We start from the raw sequence: 21,440 nt of genomic DNA, 5'->3' as shown, positions 1-21,440 counted from the left end.
TATTCAGATTTTACAAACTAGATTAGAAATTCTTTAGGAGAAAACTTTGAAGTATTTCACTTCTACAGAAGTCACATAATCACGCTAGATTAAAAACAGAAATTAAGAGCAGTCATTACTACAAGGTCACTAATACTGCTAAAGGTTTAATAAGTTTAAAATATAATGAAAAGTTTGTCACTAGCACTCCAGCACCACCCTGGTAAGGGATGACTGTTCATAGGTTTAAGTACAGCAGTTTCTCTTATCAAATCTTAAACTCCACACTATCCAAAGTGAAAGGCTTTTTCTAAATTAGTTCCTTCAAACAGTTTGACAGACAACAGTTCTCCACATCCTTTTCTAGCATTTATCCAGGTGGAAGAGAATACAATATAAAAATAAAATGGTAGGCTTGTTTCAAAACAAGAAGATTGTTTTTACTTCCTCGGGGCTTTGGCAGGGGGAAGGAGGGATGGAGCAGTACTCTTAAGCTTGTTTTCATTCATAAAATCAGTATGTGTGTAATCATACGTTAGGTATTAACCTATGGGAAAACCTGTTTTTTTGATGTCTGCTACCACCACTTCCAGACCTCAGTCTGTCTACTAAAAGTGGAAATACTCCTAAGATGTGAAAGTAGTTATGACATTTTAAAAAACTTTAAGATTCCAAACAATATTAGAACACATACCTAGAAGGTAAGGTAAAGATACGCATCTGCTAAACAAACATCTGTAAAATATAGCTTACTTAAAGAGAATTTGCATTGTAAAAAAGGATTGCAATTTGTAATTCAAAGTGCACACATTATTTTATTAAGTATCATCTCCTCGGACATCTAACAGATGGCTGATGACAAAGTTAGCACAAATAACAGTGAGGTTTGTCTTCACAGACATACACAACAAAAATGGAACCTCCTTGCTTAGATGTAAGCCACCTGTAGTCTAGAAGCTGTGCAGTCACATTAGCGTAGCTCTTGACCTAGACTAAACAGATTCCTAAGTGAGCAAAAAGTGGAGGCACAGGTTTGCATTCACCTTGACTACCCCACCGTGCAGCACAGAACAAACCTTTGTTTGCCCACACCTGCTTTCAATAGTTGAATATTAAGGAAATTGAATTTTCTAAGAAAAAATGAATTTGAAGATTCCCTGTTAAAAGACCAAAACAAGATACAGTATACTACCAGCCCTAAAACTGACCGCTAGTAAGCTGACAGACAAAACCTGGAAGCTACTCTTAAAAGCTCACAAGGCACTGTCTTTCTAATTGACAATAAACCCACTTGTTTCATGTAAGTCTTGCAACTATTTCTTGCTCTGAAATAATAAATTTAATAGACTAATGTAACTAGGAGAATCTCTTCAAACATCATTAAGTAGCAGTGCCTTAAACCTACCACATGACCACTGCAATTTAACATGAATCCAGGATGCATCTGCCTTCATGCCACTGCTCCTGCTCACCTGATGCTACTGCCTTTCCTGGACACTATCACTTGTGCAGGAAACGCATCTAATTTTTTTTTTTTAATACTAAGTAGAAAGAACAGCAGTTCTGGGCCTTCTTTTTTCTTATCAATTTCCATATATTATTTCAGAAAAATCAAACAGAGAAACACTGGCTTCAGATGAGAGGGGAAAAATATTTATTTAAATGTAATCAAAATTCAGTTTCCAAAACCTTTGAGAAGTACTTACCAGAATTTATTTACAATATTTGGATTTTTCGAACAGAGTACATGACTACTGTTATCAGAGCAGTTTTTCCACTAACAACTTTAGTACTAGATAGTTACAGTAAGAGAAGACACTATACTATAAATCTTATCACACAAAATTTTACAAAGAAGAGACCACTGTCTTCTCTGCATTAGAAGCACAGGATCCAACAGTGGCTATTTCAGTAAAAAGATATAAACTATTTAAAAATATTTACTAGCATTTGAAAGTAATTCTTTCAACAGACTTTAGAAACTAAAAGGAAAAAAGAACTGGGTCCAAAATACCTGAAACAAAAAGTAGGACTGCTCCAAAATGACCCCTAAATGTAGCAGAGTCCAGAGAGCTATTGAGCTGTGCAGCCACCAGGTGTCCACGTTAGGGTGAATTGAATCACTGTAGGCTGTACTGACTAAGCGTTCACTGAACAAAAGTACTTAGCTCCTGAGCACACATATAGCTTAAGTGTCTTAAGCTGGATATGAATCCTAGAGACTTTACAAGTAGCACAGAAAATCAAAAGAAAAAAAAAAAAAAAAGCTTGTAAAGGTGGGACACTGATATCACTTTAGATGCATCTTCCACTATTTCTGAATGGCCCACATCGTCAGTGTGGAAATGTACTGTCTTAGGTCTAAAATGTCTGAGGTTCTTCCTACACTAAAAAACTTCAGGGGTACTGCGAAATTCACATTTTGCATACAAAATAGCTAAAACACGACCGGGCAAATTAAGATATAATTAAAGCTTCTGTTACCAATTCATCCCAAATTTTAAATTATAAAATCGCAACAAAATATATTAGAAGGCAGCTGAAAAACTCCTAACGTAGAACTTTTAATCAAAGTATTTAACAAAAAAAATGCAATTAGAAAGCTCAAGATAAAGTGTAAGAGGTTTGTATACTTTCAACTCTATTTCTAATAATGAACAACATTATTTCAAAGAACATATTATCAGAAAATTCATTTCAAACATCCTGACAGAAAATAAGCTGCAGATAGGATTACTGTTGTTATATCAAAATTATCTGTTTTCATTTATATACAGATATAATAATCAAAATGAAATGTTTCCTGTCACCACAGAGTTTTAATTCTTATTATTCATATTAAAACAAACTTTCTGAATGCAGACTTGGCAACTTGATGCTTGTTTGCTGACCTACCTTTTTTACATGGCTTTGGTGGCACAACAGGACCAGGCTCTATGTTATCGTAGAAGTTGCATGCAGCTTTTGGGTCAAAGTTCCCTGTCAGAAAAGTAACAGAAGAAAAGTAAGGAAGCATAATTCAAAAGATAATTCAACGCTCTGTATTGCTTTAGAAACATGTGAGAATGCAAATCCTTTTGTAAGACACATTCTTGGTAAAAAAGGGGGATTATACATTTGTATTCTATCTTGATTGTGTGTGTCATTTTCTGTCACAAGAATAGAGGATTTAAGTAGATTTTCATCTGCCAACTTCTTGGTTGCAACCTATACCTCTGGGCTGCGTTGCTCTGTCAGTTGCTTTTGTCCGTGACAGATTAAAGACTCTAGTAAAAGAATCTTTACTAAGTAGTATTTTAGACTCAACAGTCTTGACAAAGTTACTTTTAAGCCACCATTTACAAATATTTTAACTTTGCCAACAAAAATGTTAGCAAGTCAAGGTTATCAGGTTGTAACTGAAAAAGAAATCTTTTAGTAATAAGTTGATATTGATAAAATTCAATTTTGCTTAAATATGGATACTGTTCTTGGACTATTCTTTTTAAATCATGTACTGTGTTTAAACTGTGCTTTGCAAAAACAATGAAGTCTATACCTCTAGATTGAAGGAGGTCAACTTCTTTCAGCGTACAGTCAACATTTATCTGGAGCTGTCTGTTGAGGCTTCTCAATCTGGTCATTTCCTCAGGCTAGGAAGAAACGACCCAAAATAGCAATTGTAGGAAAGTCAGCATCATATGCAACACAGATATAGCAATGCTGTGTCTATGTTAATTCCTTTATTAGGCCAAACTGCCAAATAAAATATCCACAATTACGCTATATCCCCTGTCCCAATTTCTTCCCTTCAAAAAAAAGAGCATCTTCCACGGGCATTTGAGAAAGTGAGGGGGAAACAACAACAACAAAGCACAAATCAGGTAATAGTAAAATTCATTAGTAAAAAGACACAGTTGTGTCTACGTTTATTACACACCTAGCACTACCACTACAGACAAAGTGCAGAAATATAAGAATCTGTATGAATTGATGACTGCTGCTCCAGAAGTTTGCTTTAAGATTATCAGGAAACAAAAAATGAACTACAGTTCTCATTAAATGCATCATTTGATTATAACTGAATAAAGTTAGCAGCCAATTTCTTCCCATCACTTCAAGGAGCTCCTGTATACCAGAACTTCTAGCCCAGTATCTGTAAATCATTTAATGCTGCGTGACAATAATTATGCTTACAAGAAGGATCAGCTACGTAAGTCTAAATATTTACTTATCATTAAGAAAGTCTAGGTTACTGGGATACAAAATGATCTTATTGCTAGCAGCAGCAAATATTAACGTAGATAGAGAAATAACTCTTAACATCCTATCTTAGGATGCACCCCAACATCATAGAACATACCTGACAAATGCTGCCCTAAATACCTGGGATGGGTGAGACATACAGCAGTAACTCTACTTAAGCAGCCAACAACCCTTACCATCCTTTCCATCCCACATCTGTCCCCACTGCTTATGTCAACACAGTGAACAAGACTGAATGGATCTGGCTAAAAACTGCACAGTGGAAGTTAGTTTTTGGTCAAATAAGCTGTCTTTTCAGGATCGCTGCAGAGCCATATAGATGCCCTTGCTAGAGTCCCTTGTAGGGGGACGTTACAGAGATAGGGAGATGTAACAGGGGAAAAAAGGAGAGAGAGAGATGACAACTTTTTGAGCCAATGTTGCCATGGAGAAGTTACTTGTCACATTAAACATATATCACAAGGAAAGAGGAACGTCTAAGAGACGCAGAACTACTCACACAGCAAATTACCTTGACACAATGCAATATTTTTTCAAAAAATGTGAATGTCTGCTGCATGAACACCCAAGCTCTATATGGCTCAGGCTCTTTTACTAGACTTTTTTTTCATATGTACACTTTTATATGTTGTGAGGAAAGTAACTATAATTCAGTTCTGTGGCCCAGAAGAGCAAATGCATACACGTCTCAGAAATTCTGTTGTGAACATTAAAAAAGCTGAACACTTATCTTAAATTATGTTTCTTAAATTATAACTGGCTTATTACAAGCAAAGAACTCACAGAAAAATCATTCCCAAATACTGAAGATTTTAAACCCCAAAATATTTTGCCTAATATACTCTAGTTCATGAAAGCATAAGAAATAAATTTGCATCTTGAATTAAAATACTAACAAATTGCTTACTGTTGGAATTGCAGTTGTACAGCTAACTCTTCGAAGTCGCCTCTGCATTAGATCATGCTCCATACCATTGACTTCAGCTTTCAGACGTTCAAGCTCTTCTTTCTCAAGCTTCAGTTCTTTTGCTAATCTCTCCATCCTTGCTCGCTGATGTAACAGCAAGGCTAACATGTTTTATATGGAAGAAATAGTTACTAAAACATAAAAACCTGGAAAACTGAACTGTTAGCTTATGTCTAAGATTCATGAGTGACCTTTCTGGGGGGAAAAAAAGTGATCATGAACATGCATTCAAATATCAGTGTGAAGATGATTTCATGCTAGATGAACTGTAATTTTAGAAGAAAGTTATTCCAGAATAAAAAACACATGTTCCAGTAACTTGAACTTGATATTGCCATTTCAGTCAATGCTTCCTTTTTTGTATTTGGTCTTTCTCGTTTCAAAAATACAAAGGCACCTGCATGAGGAGAGAGCTGCTCAGGATGAAATAGCAATCTAATTATACCAACACCGTACTGTGAAAAACAAATACCAGAGGTAAGATCAAAAGATAACACACACTTCAGAGTTGCTGTTTAACAGCATCTGACAAACTAGCTGTAAGATGTCGGCCAGAAAGCCAGTCCTGAGTTGGCTTTTTCACTGCTATTAGAGATTATGCAATAACGTCTTTAAGTACTCGTAGCTTTGCAGAAAGTACTTGAATATTCAATACTATCAACTCACCAGCACTCAAAGGCAAAACCACAGAACTTCCATAAAACATTTCAGTGACGAGATTTCCAGAAAAACAGGGGGAAAAAAGTGGGAGGAGCTCAGGTCTTTCAGGATCTTTAATTCTACAGTAATGTTGACTCACTGTCCTCTAACCTCTCCCTGCTGTCAATGAATAATTTTCTGATATTTTTGTCATGGTATGGAAATTCAAAACTCTCAGTTACAAGCTCATGTTGGGCTCCCAGGGCAGCCAAACAGCCAAAGAAAGAATTCCGATTAGCTAGCAAATAATACTCAGTCTTTGCAGGAAGTGTATTTCTCACTATTTCATAACTATGCCAAAATTGTCCAAGTTATTTAGTTAACGCTTAGCACTTTCTGATCTACCTGTTTTTCCTGATGAAAGTCTACTGGGACAGAGAAAAAGAATAGGGACTTCCATAGGTATTCAGATAAGCAGACTGCCCATATGATGATCTTGCCAGCAAACTGTTCTCAAGTTCACGCTGACAAGGGAGAATATTAAATAAACGAAGACACAGTAGAACCTGCAAACTGCTATTTCATACAAACCACCTGCAAGCACCTCTCGTTTTCTTCACCTCCATCCAACACAGGCAAAGTAAAACCACAAAATATTGCAAGGATACTTGTATACTAGCATGAAAAAAAGAAAAGCTAGAGAAATAAACAACTACCTGACACAGCTTACTGGGGGAGGATGAAAAACAGTCAGGGGCATGAAAATGACAATGTTTTCATCAGATATCACTATTCTTTGTAAAACAATAACACTATACTTTGGATTTTGTATGCAACCACCAATTCATGGCCAAAGAATAACTACTGACAATCTTACCAACGAATAACATCAGATGTTGTTATAACACAGGTTTCAGTATTACTGAACAAAACCTCTGCCTTTTAAAATTGTCTAAATCGTTCAAGTGGAGTTTGAGAGATCACAGAATTAAAAGAAAAAAAGTTCAGATATCCGGCTGTATAAATTTTCATTATTACTATCAAACCCTGTCTTAGCATGGGTCCTCCAATTTAACACCTGATATGACTTTATTACAGCTTGGCATTGTATCGTAGCACAACTCAAAGGTGAACCATGCTACAAAGAAACACTCTAAGCTCAGAAACCAGAACTGATTATTGGTAATACGTTCACAATGGTTCGTTTTTAGAAGAAAGATAAATGCACTTTTTTCCTATATTAAACTCTTAAAAAATTCTCTTTTTTTTTAGACCTCTTTTGTGGTAGCAGAAAATATAACATTTATTCTTCTACGGTTTATTTCTATTAGAAGCTTACAGTGCAGCAATAGCAAAGGCTAACAGAGCTCCAGTTGTGGTATTACCACAACATCATGTCCCCAAAAGCACATGCTGACTTTCTTTTTTTTTTTTTTCCCAAACACAAAAATCTAGACAGAGACACAAAAACAAAATCACAATTCTACAATCATAATATATTTTTCTCAATTATGTGAAGCTACTTACGATTTTCTTAAATAAAATCTTTAATGAAGTTGTAATAGGAACATTATCAAAGAAAATATATGGCCAAGGAGGTACAGACCTATTAGCGCTCTCTCTAAACACCATTTCTTCTAATTTGGTCTATCAGGTACAGAGTAGCTCTTCTGTTGATGAGTTAAAATAGCCCCAAAGACACAAGGTGAAATGAGAAATCAAGAAGTACGGGGCAGAATAACTATGATTTCAACTCTAAGGTGAAAGGAAGAATAGAAGGAGCAGTGGAGGAAGAATACACTCTCCTTTCCTAACACAAATCTAGAAACAAAGCACATTCTTTAGGTAACTGCTGCTGATTAGCGTCCTGTCATTACCCCAGCTGATTTGTTTGAATGCTTGCAGACTGACTAATTCACTCCGTTTTAAACATTTCAAAGTTATAAAATAGATTACTTTGAGAAAAGCAGTTTTCACCTAAAGGTTACATCTCATCACTCCTTGTTTTTCTTTTTGACTATATTATTTAATTTATAGGTGGCATTAAAACTATTTTCCGTCCGTATGCAACAGAACACACTTCCTAAGATCTGTCTGGCAAGCTCCCCATCCTCTTTGAAAACTGTAAGGGGAAGAAGAAACTTTTGTTTTTTTTTTTTTTTAATCAAATTCTTCAAAATAATTATTTTAATTCCTTTCAAAACAAACATATGATTTGTATTGACATGCAGTGTAATTTTAACTGCAGTCTGCCTCTCTGTCCTTTTTCACTTAATGCTCTTCAGTCTAAGCCAAATAAATCAAGTTCCAGTTCCTTTCAAAATTTACACTGCTTCAGGTTTTATATAACACCCAAGCACCATGCAAATAAATGTACTGCAGTCAAGGTTATTCGAACTAGAAATAATAAAATCCACACTTACATTTACATCTTAAATGCAGAATTAACAAACTGAACATTTGATATATAAACAAAGCACCTATTTTGTTAGTTGCAGTATTCTCTTTTAAGAAATTCACCATATGTCAAAAGCATGACAACTTTAAGAACCTCAGAAATTCTGTATGTACTAGACCGAGATTCAGTACGATAATATACAAAAATAGAATATTATAATTTAATAGAATAATATAAAAATAGAATGATCTGTCATTAGATGATTTTTAGTGCAAGTGATTTGTATTCTTCTCTGTACAAGTTCAATATTTCCCACTCATTAAGTAGCAAAATCAAGCTGAAAATGCATTTTATAGTAATACAATTGGCATGGTAAAATATTTACCTTGAGTGTAAGCATAGTCATCTGATCCAGAACTAGAACTTCTCTGATATTTATGGCTTCCTTTTTCTCCTCCAGATCCTGGGATTACAGAAATAGGCTGAATAGGCTCTGGTGCTGCAGAACGCTCTTCTTGGTCCACTAAATTTAAAAGATTCTCAGTTGGTGCTCGACCTACTGTGATTTTAAAAATGGTTGGATTTGGCTGAGATACCATTACCCGAGGAGACTGTGTTGGTGCACCTGTAGGTCCAGTTGGTTGAGTGTAGGTAATATATACTGGATTAACACTAAATGGAGGTTTAGGTTGACCCGACATACCTCTTGATGGAGAGCTTGAAGGAGGAGTAGTGGCTGCATACAGCGGGTGCTGGTTTCGCTGAGATGGTTGATTACTTATTGGTGAAGGACTTCTATTCATTGCAGTCCCAGGTCTTTGTGGTGGCTCAACTGTAATTTCTATTTTATTCATGGAACCTTTGGATAAACTAGGCCCAGCATAAGGAAGATACGACACAGAGTGACCACCTTGTTTTTGATAAGTCTGGGATGCTTGCTGATATGGGTGGGGTGGGACAGTTGAAGGACTAGGCGGCATGAAAACATGTGAACTCTGAGGACCCAACTGAGGGGGTTGAACTTGGTGCTGAGGAGAGCCAAAAGGAGAGGGACACTGGGATGCCGGTGGTGATCGAAAAGCTGACTGAGGGATCTGGGGTTGTTTAGGAGAATACTGAGAAGGTTGATAATTCTGTTGATGTGGATACACAGGTAGAGGACGTGGAGTATAATGCGGAACTGGGCCCTGTGGCGATGAATGCCACTGTGTATTCTGAGGAGTCTGTCGTCCTGAAGAACTTTGAGATGTTTGTCTTATATAAATAGAGCCGGGAGTCCCATAAAGATTGCTTGGAATCTGTGGAAGAATTTGTAGAGCTCTGGGTACACTTTGTCCAGAGGGGAGGTTTTGTGATACTGTAACAGTAATGGGATTTGTACTGTATCGAGGTATGTGCATATACGTAGGAGGAGGGCCTTGCATAGCAGACGTGTTCATTCCTGGTTGTATGGAAGATGGCTGTGGAGGTGGCTGTGGAAGAGGAGTAGCTGCATTTCTATTCTGGTCATTCATGAAAAATGGATTGTAATTAGGAGAAGCTGCCACAACGGCGGGAGCAGAATGTGGTTCTTGAACTAAGCATATCAGCTGTTTACCTGCTGTGCGTTGCGGATCAATATGTCCATCACTTGAACTATGTACCAGTGTACGACCACCATTAAGTTGAGCTCCATCCCCTGCATGATAGCTCGTATGAGGATGAATACCCAGATTAATGTGCAAAAGGCTATTTCTATTCATTCTGGTGTCATCAGGGCTATGGTACTCCATATATAAGTATTTGTTGCTCTCCTGCGCAAGGGCTCGACAACAGGCATCTAGGTTGTTGTTGTTCTAGGAGTAAGAACGGACATCTATTATCATCAAATTATAGGAGAAACATCCACTGGTCACAGTATTCAACAAACATTCAACTGAAGCTGCTTTCAAGCCTAGCTTCAACACAACTCGAGATAACACTTCTCTGTAGGTGACAACCATGAATTCTGAAATACATTAAAGATAACACCTACTAGTACGCAAGTAGTACACAGTGCCTGTTGCCTGCAGTGAAATGCTATGGCAACACTAGCTACAGTATGACACACACATCTGTAAAGTATATGTTAGGAGAAAGCAGCTTTACTAATAGTTAGAACTCTTGACATCTTCTGCAAAGAGGAGGTATGTATAGTTAGCTATTTCTAATAACAACACAAATCAAATTAAATTAGATCAAAATTGGACTCTCCAGAGTCTGCAAACAAAATTATAAACTGATTTAACAAATAGCAGGAATTAATTCAACAACTTCTGCTTTGATTTTTGTTTGAAAGAAGTAACTCAATTTGGTTTTTTAATCTAATTTTACATGATTTCTTCCTTTCTTCTTTAGTATCATTTACAGAATTTAGAACCAATTCATTTTGCTGTTTGTTTACTGTTTTTACTTGTATTTTACCATTTACCTGAGTATTTACTCTTTACCTGAAAGTTTAAAAACCCAAACATTTAAAATCAGCTTCTCTTGTTAGTACAGAATTTAGTGCCTTTAAATCAAGTACATGATGTGAGAATAAGCAGTTGCTTGAATACGTACTGGTAATTCCTAAAGCCCTTTACAACTATGATGTCATTTCAACTTAAAGAATTTCAGACTCAAGGCTAAAAAAAAAGGTATATTCTTACATCAGTGAGCAAACCAAATAACCCCATAAGGATTTGATTTGTTCTGTGGTGCCAGCAGCTGAAACGATACAGACATTATACTATCAATCAAACCAAATATAAAGGGAAAACTCCCTTTCCTTCCTTCCCCTCTCTACCTACATTAGTTCTTTTAACAAGACTAGGTACAGCTACTGTAATGATAGCTTTGCCCCGCCCCCCCCCCCCAAAAAAAAAATTAAAATCACTGGAAAGCATTCCAGATTGTGAATTTTATTTTTTTTAATAAGTTTTTATATAACTGATCGAATTCAACCACCAGCTGTGGTTCAGCCTTGAATTCAAATAGTAATTAAAGTAAAACTTTCAAAGTCAGTTTAAGTCAAATTCAAATACTTCCGGCCCTCAACTCCTGAACTTGGTTACATTTAATCTAAGACGCCAGTCTGTGACATACCGCAGCATCCTACCAGAACAAACGTGTGTGTGTGTACACACACACACACACACAATGAATGACACACACATCCCTCTTAGGGTCTAAAATATGTATTAATAATGACAACTTTTAAAATATAAGTGAAAACACTGTACAAAGAATGTATATGCTTTCACACTCATGCGGCCTTGTAATATAATTTTCAGCATCATATCCTGTCGGTTGAAAAGTCACAGTTAACTTTCTTTTCTTAAGGAGTTATATCTAGTGAGTCTTCAATATTAAAGTGAAGATGACCGTCAAAACTTCTCATGGTTTCAGCATCAAACTAACATAGATATTCAGCATCTTCTCAGATGAAGACTTACTAGCAAATACGACAGAGGAGAAAAGAGTCCAGGACTTAAATACAGCTCTCATTCTGTGGATACTTCACCCTGCCTACCTCCTCCTCATGTCAAACTCCCCTTCTAGACCCCAATGGTCAATGGGAATGTCTGGAAGTACCATGTAAAGATTCAAAAACAGAACTTTTGGGAATCAGACCTTGTAATAATAACCAGCATCACAGTGTCAAGAACAGCTGTCATGAAAAAGCTAACTAATTGTTGCCATCAGCAGTCATGAAAAAGCTAACTAATTGTTGCCACCAGCCACTTGCCACCTAAACAGGACTTCATAAAGAACCCTCAGTGTCCTTAGGTCACTTCATCAGGTGGAGGAAGTCAGAATGTAGTCAGGAGAAGTGCCAACCTAATTTTCTCAAAGGATACGGAACATGTTTTCTGTATCGAAGGACCCTCCACTTTTGATGGATCCAAAATTCATATTGGTGTAAATCTACAGCAAGTAGGTTACATCTATAGGTTAAGCAATGGAAACTGGCTCAGCTACCTTAACATATATATCAAATGGTCTTGGAAACTTCTTTTATACTTCAGAAAAGACAAAATTTTGCAATGCAATGTTAACTAGCTATCCAGAATATCATATACAATCTGAATACCACAAGCCTCTGCAGCACCAGAGCTTTTTTAATTTTAGCAATTTAAAGATATCTGACTTCAACATAGTTAATTGAAAGGATCATCGGCTTTACAGTACAGAAGAAATGACTACGTGAGGATAAGAAAAGCTTTGCATTACAGGGCTTTCCACCTTTACATTCTTGTCTGAAAGTAATTCATAGCTCTTTCATATGGTTTAGAAGATAACACATGCATAACTATTGCTGTAACTACGTAGCGAAGCACTTAAAAGTCAGTTCTCAGTTTCACACGGGCAGCACTGCAAGTTGCAAGTACGTCTATTCTTTGCCAGGAACAGGTAAGATAAAATACAACTTAGCTGCTTTCGCACAAAGTAGAGTTGATCACATTAATTTCCACCAGATCCACTGTCAAACAAGACCAAGCCAGATCTTACATGCCTGTACTGCACTCCTGAATTTTTCCATTTACAGAAGACGTTACCAGATCATCGCTACCTTGAAAAACAATTATGTGTGACCACACTATTATCCCCTCTGATTTATGGTTTTAAATGAAGGTGGAAGTGAGAAATGGAAAAAAAAAAAAAACAAAAAAAACTGCCACCTGACTTGAAAACACAGAAGTAAAATAATCATTTGGGCAGCTGTGGTATTGAAGATGGCCATGAAGACAAAATATTTTTAAATTTCTAGGTAAAGCCAGTTCCTCATCTGGGAAGAAGTCGTCACTGTCTGCTAAAATTTCTTCGAGTACACATACGTTCTTTACCTAGCCATCAGCAATAACTACTCCATTAGCCACTCTCCTTATTCCCTGCATGCGTGCAGTTTAAGGTCACATAGCCAAGGATGAACAATCAAAAGAGAAAAAATAAACAAACAAACAAATTCAGAGAAGTAAGAAAGAAGTAGTGAGGAATGATAAAGTTCTTGTACATAAGATAGGACCTAAAATGTAAGCGGTGGAGCATTTCCCCCTTTAGAAATAAAATACAAAGAATAACCACATCAAAAACAAAGCTAGAAAAATGAAAACAATCTGTCCTCCAAATAGACTACTAAAGAGTCTTCATACTACAAACATAAAACTACATAGATTCTTAAGACTTTTTTAAACTCTTCAACATACCTGAAGCATGCACTGAGACACCACCCCTTCAGGAATCTCAGGGAAACGTTGCCGGAGATCATGGAGTACCTGCACATCAAGTTGTTGACTGCCCTGCGCCATGCCAGATTGATGATGTTCCAGATTATCAAAAAACGGAAGTCAATAGGCCTTCCAATGATTATGATCTTCTGATGCTTCTGGCATTTTCTGTAAGTGAGAAAACAAAATCAGTTATTTTTACGCAAACACAAACATTTTTCTTCACTCAAAAACGGCACGTGTGAACGGATGATCGCATTACATTTCTAGATCCACTTATCAAGAGAGACAATGGCTTAAATGCATGAGTGGAAATCATCGAGTCTCAAATTATAATCCCTAAAGACTTAACCTACCACAGGTATGCCTACATGGCATTTCACTGGAACATGCTAGCTAACATCTTTACACAGTCCCATTGCGGTACCATGCAGGCATGACTTAAATTAATCTGACCTGCATAAAAGGAACTGTCAAAAATTTACCCACAGGGAAATTCCAAACAGTCGGTAGAAAAGTCTGGAGTTACCATGAAACACACAGACCTTTGTTATTTACAGTATGCCCCAAATAACAGGCTAGAAAGCTAGGCAGCACAAATATTCAAGAATATTCTTCTAGTAGTGGAGCTTAAACCCTTTGCTCTTTGTATCATTACAAATTTCAAAAGTTGGAAGCAATTTCTGTGAAACACAACAGGAAAAAGTGCTCAACAAACTTCAAAAAGTCATTATTAGGATTATGATAAGCATCTATTTAGAATTTTTGTAAGGCATCTACTATATTCCTACTAAGAGGATTAATGAGAAAAAAAATAAAACAAAAAAACCCTAAACTCTTTCCATTTCAGGATTCTTGTACTCAATCGCATGAAGATATTATCCAAAATTTAATGCCAAGGAGCACTATAAGACAAATGCTGTACGAGTAAGCAAACACTTTGCGCACTGTGACACCATCACAGCAGTAATCAACAGACAGCTAAAGTCCAAGTAGAGATTCACAAAGACTTTGCATGAAGGTGAGCAGCAAAACACAGTCCCTGCAACACATCTATCGTGCCTAAGCTTCAGAGACCGTTCCAACATTAATACTCAATTGAATTCATAATTCAGGAAAATGTAGCATTACTTTCAAAAATGGAAATGAGAGATAAACCAGCAGAATTGGTATTCAAGTAACATATTAGCCACCTCAAATCCCCTGTTCATATCATTTAAGTCATGTTTCCTCATCCTCAGTGAAAAGGGTCAGTGGTTTAACTTGTTACAGCAATTTCTAACAGCAGTCCAGAGCAATACTACAGATCATCACAAACATGCATACCTTTATGCAACAATATCCTTCTTAAGAAATTGTCTTAGTTTCCACAGGTAAGAAAGCAGAATATACACCTTCAAAGAACTATAAAATGTCAGCTTTAGGGTAAGTACAGTTTTGTGGGGTTTTGTTTTTTAATTATTGTAATTATGTTGAACATTCAATACCCAGGCCTTCCTTTTGTCACCTCTCTCTAAATATTACTTACTTTCTTTGAAAAGAGGGAAAAAAAGAATGTAAAATAGCAGTTCACTCTATGACCCGGCTACTTCATACGTGGACATATCTTAACTAAAATTTGCATTCATTAAATAACACGCATGCTCACAGGAAGGGTTTGCTCTCTGTCACATTTGATACATTCCAGTATTAAAAACTGACACATTGCTCTCCTTCCCAAATAAATGAGACAAGTTTAAAGAAACAGTGAAATAGTATCCTGCTGTGATTTAACAAATACTGCAATAAATTTACACTGTATAATCATTGTGCAGTTCTGCCTATTGCAATAATGTTGCAGATCCCCATTCATTTTTAATGGATACACTGGCTGTATTAGCTACGTGAAACTTTGTATCTACACTACCAGTAGGGCATCTTTGTTTAGGCTGATTTCTCACAGGTCGAACATTCTACTAAAAGGCAGAACAAGGCAAGAATTCTCAAAGCAAAACTGACTACGATCAAGCTCTACGTGTTTCTCTTCTTTTCCCAAGAGGCAGAGGATGAAGTGCAATAATGGAAGAGTTCCCCACCTGAAGAAATTGAATTTAAAATCCCTATGGAATAATAAGGACAGTATCTGAAATAAAAGATAATAATTTTAATAATTGTATTTGCATATGCAAAAGCTTTTTCATCGCTTCTCTGTTCAAATGCAAGTTCAAATGCAATATGAATGACTAGACTGTACAGATTATGGATCTCCATACAACAAATTTCTGTAAAGCTTTTATTATAATCTAATTAAGCATTCCTTCAATGTTTTTCCAACACATCTTGAATATTTGTGGCAAGTAAGTATAGGTGTAATGCTCATTGCTGAAGTTATTGGCAGGAACCAAAATAATCAACTATCAGTTTTATCACGGAATTCTCTTCTAGACATGAATTATGGGTAACTGACCAAAAATTTCATTTCTCATTTTAAAGATTTAAAGCTTCTAGCCTTTACAGTTACAGAGATAACCTTCAAAAGTCTGGGAGAAACATGAAATAATCATCAGGAGAAGCAGGAACACAGAATTCCTGGATTCCACGGCTGCCTTGCTGTGGAAGTTTGATGTTTTTCTCCCAATAGCACAAAATTCACTACTGCCATATCCAGGAGCCCTCTCCCCCCACCCCCAGCATTTTGCTCTACCTGCTCTTCAACGTTTTATCTACCTGTTCTGCTTGACCTGCCTACAACTGACTCCACATATTTCACGAAAGCAGATCCCAACTGGCTGGGATACAACCACCTGCTTCCCTTATCGCTCCACAGCACAAGGTGGACAAGCTATAGGAGTTCAGAAAGCCAAGAAAACTTCACTTCACGGTGCAGACACACAGCTAAGATGCTTAGATGACAGAGTTCCTGCTGAGCCACAAGAGCTAAGAAAGCAATCCTCTGACGCTTTTTTCTCTCATGGCGTGTGCAGGCGAAGGGGTCAGGGTGAGGAGCACTACACAACAGGCCTTACAATCACACCAAGGTCACAGAGCGGAACACATCAAAAAGCAACCCAAAGGCACAGCGAAAGCAAGTCACTTCAACTGTAATTTTCAACAGCAAGCTGAAGATACTAATATCCTACTTTGAAAGCTATTTCACAAGCACATAATAAATTAACATTGCCATGTATACAGGAGATCTAATGGCAAAAACATTACAGGATATTGTTGGAGAACTGGTCCCGCTGTACTAACACACAGAGATGATCTCGGGAGTCAGCAGTAAATCTTAAGGATTACACAAAGCATCACTCGAGTCCTAAACAATTACACTAAACAGTTTTTCAAACCTTTTTATGCACAGGTTGTATGTACACGGCAAGAGCATCTCACACTTAGTTTTCCCTTAAGTCATCTGTATACCTTGTAAGTTAAGAAAGCAAATCAGAGCCAGGAGTCCCCTCGATCAACTGATAAGCTTTTTCTGAAAGAATGAATACAATGGAAATACTATAGTCTTGACACTCTCCACAGAATGTGTTTAAATATATTCAGAAGGAAAAATGACAGTAGAAAAGTGATTTTTTTAAAAATAAATCACCAAAGTAAAGATACAGGAATCATCAGTAATGATAACCAATTGAAAAATAAACTAGGTAAATATGTATTACGTGAAATTTTATGACTTATGCACTAGTGTGCGTTTACACAATTACAACATATGCAACAACCAAAATGATTCCTGAACAAATTTCCAAAAAACAGGTTAGTTGGAAGACAGCTTTTCAGGTCACATCAATTTAACATAAAGTGTTCAGAGTTTTATAACAGTAGTGAAAGTAGTCAGGGAACAACAGGGAAAAAAATAGGTAATAGTGCACAAAACAGTTTATAAAAGTCAACGCTTCAAAAGTATCCTCCTTCTATAACTTTTTACACAAATTCTTTCATCTTAAAAGAGTTAAATAAGCTTGTGATTAGCAGGAAGAGAAAATATGGATGGATTTAAGTAGAATCAGGAGAAGTACCTCAAATTTTCCTCTGAGTACTACAGAAATGTCATTTTTAAATTGCATTGTCCTGCCTTCCAGTCAAATGCATGCTGCCACTTACAGATAAAAAGAAGCTTTACTGTATAGCATTCATATGAACTCAACCTAATATTTCTAAATCAATCTAGTTATTTCCTCCTCGTTCAACACTGTTGATGAAAGCGTTGAGGACAACTTATGGCCTTCAGATTCATAAATGCAATAGAAATATTTTTGCTTAAGTACTCACAGGACACTTCCCACACACACCTGCGCTGAACTGACAAGTTTTTAGTGAAGGGGCAGAAAAGGGTTCAGGGGAACCTGGCAAAGCTGCATGCCCTCCTCTACCTAAACATCACTGGAACTTGAGCATCAAGCTTTCCAATACCATGAAATTTAGGAGGATAAAAGAGTAAAATAACATCAGCTTCTTAATTATAGAATCTTCAGAATGCAAAATAACATTAGTATTAGATACAATTCAGTAAACAGATAAAATGATGAGCAAAAGTGACTTTGATTTTAGTGACATCTAAACTCATTTGCAATAAATATAAAGTAGCAAATCCAATAAACAGCTATATAATCCAAACACATAACAGTAACCTCTATCTATTATCTGTTTAAATATCATCTGGCAATTTACAATTCGTACCTGTTTATCATTTGCTACTGGCATTCAGATATAAAACTTTTCAGTGGCACTTATGCCAGTATTCCAAGATCCTTATTCTTGGTTCTGAACTGTACGGAAGAACACAGTTGGAACACTGTTATCGAACAAGAATTTTCCTTGTTTTTCAGGTAGTGAATAGAGGGAAAATCGTGATGTTAAATAACGAGTGAAGACCAGAACTGAAGAGTGCAGAAACGAATAAACATAACATTCAAAAGACATGGAATTCTGAAACTCAGTTTCATTAATCTGGACAAGTGCAGGGAACTTATTTTCACCAAAATTACAGTACGAATAAAAATGAGATCTTGTCCAAAAGAAAAACATGGTATTAAGTGAAATAAGAATTATCAACATTTAAGACTCATTTGTAATCACTTTACTGAAATAAATATTTTGTTTTCAAAGTCATGCTAAACTAACATTAAGCTGGCTACACAGCCAGAGTTCTTACTTTGAATTGTAAGAATCTGAATGACATTTAAAATCTTTTTTTTTAAACGTGTATTAAATGGAAAAAGGCTGTGAGCGCATATTATGAATCATATTCAATCTTCTCAAAATGATTTCTATCCATGATTTGTTTCTCTCAGTTTGGTCACGATGACAAGTCATAACCATGGTCATGACATTCCCGAAATTACGTTTTCAATTCTGTCACTGCATTTTTTCCTCTTTTTTTCTTGAAGTTGGTCTACAGAATAAGTTACTCCCTTCATCTTTGGGGGGGGGGGGGGGGGGGAAGGGGAGGGGAAGGTGGTCCAATCTGAAAAGCTTATAGGCCACAGAGTGTTCTTACTCCAAGCACAAGAAAGCTAACATTATTAGATTTGCTCTATACAAAAGCAGTATTTCTAAAGTATACAGCAGTACGTACAGCGCTTAAGAAGTAAAAAATGTTCTTACATAGATTAAAACATCTTTCATAATTGAAAAAATTAGTTGCTTATTAACAACATCTACTAGTACATTCATCTTTCATGACTGTTTCCTTTTAAGATTCCTAAGTGCAAAATTTCTGGAAATAATCCAACCAAAAAGTAATACAGCTACTCAGCCATGGTATTCTTCTTTACCAGGCAGAGCACATAAAAGATTTTCCCAGCAATCTGTTATTTTTCCAATATTGAAATTGATTTTATTGTACTACTTTAGCATAAACAAAAATATTCAAGATGTTAAGATCAGCCTTTGTACTAAAAGTACGTTTCTTAAGAACCTAGGGCACAAGAAATATTTTCTGTTAATATTTTCTGGTAAAAGCTTTCCACCACTCATAAAGGTAAAATACCATCACCTCTTTCAGCTTCAGCACTCAAATTCAGCAATGATTCTGAAGCATTTATTATTATTTGGAAATCAAAAAACTGTGATGTAAGTCCCTAAAAAATGCCCTATAGGGAAAGAATTTCAAAGTTTTTATTTACATTCACGCACACGTGAATTGAAAACTATTCAATAGTCTACGCATTCACTGTGGTCTTTTGAAAGAAGTTAACCTATATGCAAAGAGTGCTTGGGAGGCTGCTGTCAATTTAACTTCTAGAATAGATGTTGGTAAACTTCCACTGCCTCCAGAGCAGCCTAGAACTTTGGCTACAGTCCTCCAAGGATTCCAAGAACTTGCTGCACACGAAGCAGCATGAAAAAGCATAGTTTCAGGTGTAGTAAGTTACAACTCGCCCACGACAGAACAGCGCTCTCTCCACCCTCTTCCCACGCGAATCTACTCAGCTAAGCTAACTCAGCTTGCTAAATTAATAAAATAATTTGTTTTCACTTTTTTTGCCAGGCTAGTCTTTTGCCAGTTTAGTAAGCATATCCTGGACAGTGCACAGCCAACTATCAGAGTGCTGGGGAAGGGGAGGCAAAAGCGTGAAGAGAGGAAAGGAATACAGGACCAGGAACAACGCTTCCTTCTTTTTTTAACATAGGTCTGTCAATAGATCAGTTAAAGTCATTAATAAAAAGAAAGAAACAAAAAACAACCTAACCACCCACCACCACACACATCTTCTGAAGCAGACTCAGAACAAAAGAACCTAAGCTGGTGTTGCATGAACACACTAAATCAGAAAGGGTATTTTGCCAAATGCGGTCAATATTGAAATTACAGAAAACACGGTTGTGGCACCGCAAAAAAGCGGACTGGCAGCTGAGCTCAGAAGATACACAACCAGCAGAAGGTCAGAACTGAGGAAACCGTACTCCAAACTCCAGGTCACTTCCTCATGGCCCATACACAATAACGTTCTCTACGATAAGTTCCTTCTGAAAATTATGAAGGACCCACTGATTGTAAGTAGTGAAGGCAGCCAGTTCTATACAACTAGTATGGTTTTACTCATATTTTCTTCATCTCCCTTGTCACATTGGTTACGTGCCTCTGAAGACTAGAATACCCTCCATACACTGCATGCCAATTTTAATACACAAGACGACTGGAAAGGAATTAGCCCAGATGACAGATTTAGAAAGCACTGAATTGAAAAATGTATTACTATTTTTCATTTCTTACCTAAATAAATATGATTTTGGCCAATGAAATCTACATTGCTAGGTGATCACATCCCAATTCCCTTCCTGTACTTGAAGGGAGGTGGATAATTACTTGTCTGCATTCAACATGACTGCAAAAACATGACAGAAAAAGTGCTAAAGAGCAGCACTTTCTATCATGAAATTTGAAGATGATTCCAACAGTTCTTTCACATCAAGAATTAGCTAAGCAAGCAAAAAGATGGTCATTAACACTCATCCCACTCCAGTCTACTATTTACTAAGTATCTGCACCCAATTATAGCCTTGTAAACATTCCTGACATATGACCTGGCTGCAGATGCAATCATGTAATCTCACCTCTAATCCTTGAGCAGCCTCTGAATTTAAGCCAGTAGTGGTTCTAAAGACGCATGCAGTAGGACTACTAAACTGCACTGTAAATGATTTAAACTCATCACACCACACTAATACCAGGAATAATAAAGAGAATAGTTTTGTACATTAGGTTTCCATTCATTTAACCATTCAAACAAACAAAACCACAAAGCAATCCATATCATAAATGCTAGAACACTCACACCAATCCCGCTAAACTCTGGATTGCTCCTGCTGCAGAGAAAGGCAAACATTTCTGCGGTAATACGACACCTTTAAAAAGGTTTGCTAACTGGAAGATCTGAAACCTCAGAAATGCAAACTAAATTGTTACAACAGTGCCAGGACAGCATTTTTTTCCTCACAGCTGTCTTCAGTTACATAGTCACACTGTTGAAACATGATGTATGACAAAAAACAA

General features: G+C 36.6%; 1 protein-coding gene across 2 annotated transcripts in view; it reads right to left on the bottom strand.

Moving 5' to 3' along the window:
* TAB3 (TGF-beta activated kinase 1 (MAP3K7) binding protein 3) overlaps positions 1 to 21,440 on the bottom strand; it is a 47,386-nt gene that overhangs the window by 4,749 nt on the left and 21,197 nt on the right. The window contains exons 2-7 of one of the 2 annotated variants that reach the window (XM_068917061.1): positions 13,436 to 13,624; positions 8,932 to 10,063; positions 8,614 to 8,751; positions 5,132 to 5,292; positions 3,518 to 3,611; positions 2,875 to 2,958 (exon numbers count right to left, since the gene is read on the bottom strand). In XM_068917061.1, the coding sequence (XP_068773162.1) occupies positions 2,875 to 2,958; positions 3,518 to 3,611; positions 5,132 to 5,292; positions 8,614 to 8,751; positions 8,932 to 10,063; positions 13,436 to 13,537 (1,711 nt within the window). In that variant the 5' untranslated portion in view covers positions 13,538 to 13,624. Of the gene's footprint in view, positions 1 to 2,874; positions 2,959 to 3,517; positions 3,612 to 5,131; positions 5,293 to 8,613; positions 10,064 to 13,435; positions 13,625 to 21,440 lie in introns of both variants that reach the window. The other variant, XM_068917060.1, reaches the window with a different exon arrangement.

Source organism: Struthio camelus, chromosome 1 (genome assembly GCF_040807025.1).
Source record: "Struthio camelus isolate bStrCam1 chromosome 1, bStrCam1.hap1, whole genome shotgun sequence".
Classification (NCBI taxonomy): Eukaryota; Metazoa; Chordata; class Aves; order Struthioniformes; family Struthionidae; genus Struthio; species Struthio camelus.
The sequence above is the reverse complement of the archived record's forward strand: the minus strand, read 5'-3'. Positions and strand labels throughout refer to the sequence as shown.